Source organism: Aquarana catesbeiana, linkage group LG03, assembly GCF_042186555.1.
Source record: "Aquarana catesbeiana isolate 2022-GZ linkage group LG03, ASM4218655v1, whole genome shotgun sequence".
Classification (NCBI taxonomy): Eukaryota; Metazoa; Chordata; class Amphibia; order Anura; family Ranidae; genus Aquarana; species Aquarana catesbeiana.
This window is the reverse complement of record NC_133326.1, coordinates 689,709,065-689,713,670: the sequence shown is the minus strand read 5'-3', so window position 1 is coordinate 689,713,670 and position 4,606 is coordinate 689,709,065. Positions and strand designations below refer to the sequence as shown.

Below are 4,606 nucleotides of genomic sequence, written 5' to 3'. Positions count from 1 at the left end.
TCTTTTATATATACCGCACAGTACCTATTCCCATAACCCAAAATTTTTTTCAGACCCTACAATCCCTACTTACTAAATATCTTTGGGAAGGCAAAAAGGCCAAGAGCGCCTTCTCCAAACTCAAAAAAACAAGGAAGGCGGGAGGAGTGGATTTACCGGTTTTCACAGACTACCATGTTGCTGCAATTCTAGCTCAAATTAAAGGATGGTCCCTGAATCAACCCACCCCACTCTGGGGAGCCATTGAGGAAACTCTGGTACCAGGTGGTAATTTATTTAACTATCCCTTAGCCTACCCTCACCTTAAATCTAAGCCCAAGGATCTCCCTCCCCCAGTTATAGCATCCTTAATTTCCTGGAAAACACTGGTGACGTACAAATTTTTGTCTACTCCTACTTCTTCCCTACTAATACCCACATCCACATTGGCTTTGATAATACCTGAACTTAACTTAGACAGATGGATACAACAGAGAATAACAAAGATTTCAGATCTATATACAGATAATCTTTTAAAACCATTTGCAGTGTTACAATCAGAATATGGACTGCCAACTTCGGAGTAGTTTAACCATATCCGAGTAAAATCCTATCTCAAAAACAACAACATTCTTAAGTATAATTTATTTTGGAAGATCAATATTCATTTTACATCTAGGGAAAATCGTAAAGGAGGTATTTCACTGTTCTATCATTTCTTGAATGACAAGTCCATATTCATGAAAACAAATTCCATGCATGGGAGAGAGATCTCCTTGAATCATTCTCCGAAGCACAATGGCACAAAGCTCTACAACATATATATGCAGCCACTAAATGCACCAACCTCTGGGAACTATCCCATAAGATAACACAAAGATGGTGCCTGACTCCATACAGAATAGCCAAATTTGATCCCTCTACACCCCATGTGTGTTGGAGGAACTGTACACAGACGGGCACCATCTTTCATATTTTATGGACTTGTGGCAAGCTAGCTAGGTTTTGGTCCGGCATTTTCAAGATCCACCACCAAGTGACAGGACTACCTATACCGTATTCACCCTCCCTAGCTCTCTTAAACTTGGGGATTGATGACATACCACCGATCCACAGGAAATTTAACACACATCTATTCCTAGTGGCCAAATTAGTTATACTTAGACCATGGAAATCTCCTGACCCCCTGAAAATGAATGAGGCCTTCGCACACTATCTATTCATTACACTTATGAAAGTATGTTGGCATCCATAGAGGGGAAGCTTACACGATTCCTTTCTTGCTGGCAACCATGGATAGACTGGTATAAAGTACAATAAGCCATAACTAAATCAGACAGACCAGACACAGGTGGGGAGATTCAACCTTTAAAACATATATTCAGACTCTTCAAGGAAGGCCCGAGTGACTGTACTACATATAAGGTTAAAATTCTCTCTTTTTTTATCTCTTTTTTTCTTTTCTTTTTTTCTTTTCTCTTGGTTGATTTGAGAGCTAGCTCTATATTCGTATGTTTAATTCTTTTATGTTAGAGCCTAAGGCTCTTGGTAAATATCTCTGCTGACGCAAAATCTGTTCACTATATGGTATGATATCTGAGACCATATTCATGCTTCTTTCATCTTAGACTGTTATTATGTAAATAGGGACCGGTGGATGCAGTCCCTCTCTCCGGAGCACAGATAGTTCCCAATGGGGTGACTGGGGAGAGATGACAGCATGTACGGTTCTATAAATATCACATGTGTTCTATGTCAATAATATGGTAGCTATTTGACTGCCATCTCTAAAACCTACTGTATTAACACACAATGTATATGTTTTACACATGGAAAGTAATGTTCACTTTTGTATACTGTTAAAAACTAATAAAAATTGATTGATAAAAAAAAAAAAGAAATAGTACAGTGCGAACGATCTGCAGTGAGATCTAGCTAACTGAGTAAACTGCCTGCTCAAAGTAAATGAAATGACACACTCTCTCTCTATAAAGCCAGCAACACACTACACAGGGCCGACGTGCAGGTGGCCTTATATAGTGTGGGGCGTGTACTTAACCCCCTGAGCCATAATTGGCCAAAGGCGCGAACGGCCCATAATGTTCGATCTTCGTCGAACGATCGAACAGCCGATGTTCGAGTCGAACTCATGTTCGACTCAAACAGTCAGCCCATCCCTGGAGATCAGGACAGTAGCACGCTTTGTTTCTTAGATTGGCTCCACCATCACATCCATTACATTTTTCTTACTGTCATGGAAGGGTAATGGAGACACCATTGGACAGCAATATTGTCAATCAGGGGAGAGGGTAATGTCAGATGGAATAGCATATTTAGATAGACCGGACTAACAAAATAGAGTCAAATATTAGATTACAATTTTTAAGCAGTTACAGCTACAGTTTTTTTTTTCATTTTAAGATAAAGGTTTTACAAAAACAAATAAAAGCTGATCATTGTAAGCATTCCTGTCAGTGGTAAATGGTTTGTGTCAACCCTCTAAAACGGACGTTTTAAACGTGGGTTACTATCTGTCAAATTAAATCGTTCAGGAGAGGTTGTAAAAACGTCCCATGTAAATTAAGCCTTACTACCACTTTTGCTGGATAGTTTGGTTTAATAAAGGAAGTTGAAGAACAATAGAAACATTGGTGGGATCAACAGGGAAAATAAAGGAAAATGAATGACACAAAACAAAATGAATGAAGCTATCACGTCTAAGAATTTGTAAGCTGCAATACATACATTTTTGGGTTTTTAGTTTATTACCACTTGATGTGGTTGAATGAGAATCATTATCCCATGTTACATTCATGGGGAATGGTGGTTGATCACAAAAAAAGATTGTTCTACCTGGTTATTGATATATGATGGGTACGGGGCAAGCTGAATTTATTCTCAACCCTAACTAACGTTGCATTTTCAGCTTACATAGAAAACACACAATACAGTTTTCCAGATCACAACATCCCATTTGCCCCCACTCAAAAATAAATCAATACAGTTATTTCACGTGTACCCATTTATGTAAAGCTTCTCTTATTTCCTGGTTTCGTAGACTATATACAGTAGGATTCAGTAGCGGTGTAAAGACTGTATATAAGAGGGAGATTATTTTGTTGACATTCAATGAACTTCCAGAAGAAGGAGCTGTGTATTTAGCGATTAATGTTCCATAGTATATTGTAACTACTATAATGTGAGAGCTGCAGGTGGAGAAGGCTTTCCTTCTTCCAAAGGTGGTGGAAATCTTAAGGATAGCAAAGAAGATTCTAAGGTAAGTCACTATCACAAACATAAAGGGAAGAAGCACAATAGGTATAGAAAATAAAATAGTTTCTATTTCCAAGGCATAGGTGTCTGAACAGGACACAGCAAGGAGAGGAGCAAGGTCACAGTAGATGTGGTCAATGACGTTGCAACCACAGAATTCCAAAAGAGACACTGGAATGATGGAGGCCAGGCTGAGAAGAAACCCAAGCGACCAAGACCAAGCAACGAGGTGGAAACGAACTTTAATGTCCATTATTGTGATATAGTGTAATGGAATGCAGATGGCCAAGTATCGATCATAAGACATCGCCGTCAGGAGGAAACATTCAGAAATGGCTGAGGAGCCACAAAAATAGTACTGTGTGACACAAGCACTCACCATCATGGGTCTGGCTTTACTTAATAAGGTACACAACAGGTATGGAACCACGTTTGTAGACAGTAAGATGTCGGAAAGGGATAAATGACACAAAAAAAAATACATCGGAGTGTGAAGCTTGTCACATCTCAAAATCAGCAGAATTATAATGGCATTCCCTGCTATTGTGAAAATGTAGATGATAGAAAAAATAACAAAAAGTGAATAATTCAGAATCTCAGAACCCTGAATCCCCATCAGAATGAACTCAGTGATTCTTGTCTGGTTGCAGGAAATCATCATAACAGAAAACTATGAACACATTTTTGAGGATTGGGAACAAATGAATGAACTTTCAAAACTATTGTAGCAGCTTTTGTAACAACCAAACCGATAGCAGTGCATGTTTATCCTTCTAAGTGTTGATCCTGAGCAGTGGGCTCACTTACCAGACGGTGTTACCCTAGTATGAGAATGCAGATATCCACTTGACTATTTCAACAAGCAACCCTCCTTTCAGCAGATCCCTGACTGTAGATGCCTCTGCTACTCAGATACCAATGTTTTGGATGGTTTGTTCTCCATTACTGTTGTCTCCTGAGTCTGCTCTTCCACGTCTATTTCTATGTTTGACACACGTCTTCATGAGCTCCTGAAAAAGTCCATCTAGGATGAAACACGTACAGTGATAAATTGGTATGATTTTATGCAGCCTTTTATTGTTTCATGAAATGATACTTTGAGTATAAGTATACTTTTGTATCTATGCTTGCCCTACAGATTCTTTGTGAGCGTCTCCATGAGCTCCTGAACAAGTCCATCCAGGATAAAACACATACAGTGATAATGCGGTACAGTTTTTATACACCGTTTTATTGTTTTATGGAATTTATACTTTGAGTATAAGTATACTTTTTCATCTATACTTGTCCTACAGCTTCTGCATGAGCGTCTTCATGATTTCCTGAAGAAGTCCATCTAGGATGAAACACGTAG

General features: G+C 38.8%; 1 protein-coding gene across 1 annotated transcript; it reads right to left on the bottom strand.

Moving 5' to 3' along the window:
* Nucleotides 1-2,983: 2,983 nt before the first annotated feature.
* On the bottom strand, nt 2,984-3,910 carry LOC141134763 (olfactory receptor 6B1-like). Its single transcript, XM_073624200.1, has one exon. It carries the CDS (start codon nt 3,908-3,910, stop codon nt 2,984-2,986), a length of 927 nt encoding a protein of 308 aa, XP_073480301.1.
* Between the last annotated feature and the right edge of the window lie 696 nt (nt 3,911-4,606).

Excerpts from the sequence above, each read along its gene's own strand:
- LOC141134763 (XM_073624200.1), bottom strand. The coding sequence starts at position 3,910 with ATGATTTCCTGCAACCAGACAAGAATCACTGAGTTCATTCTGATGGGG.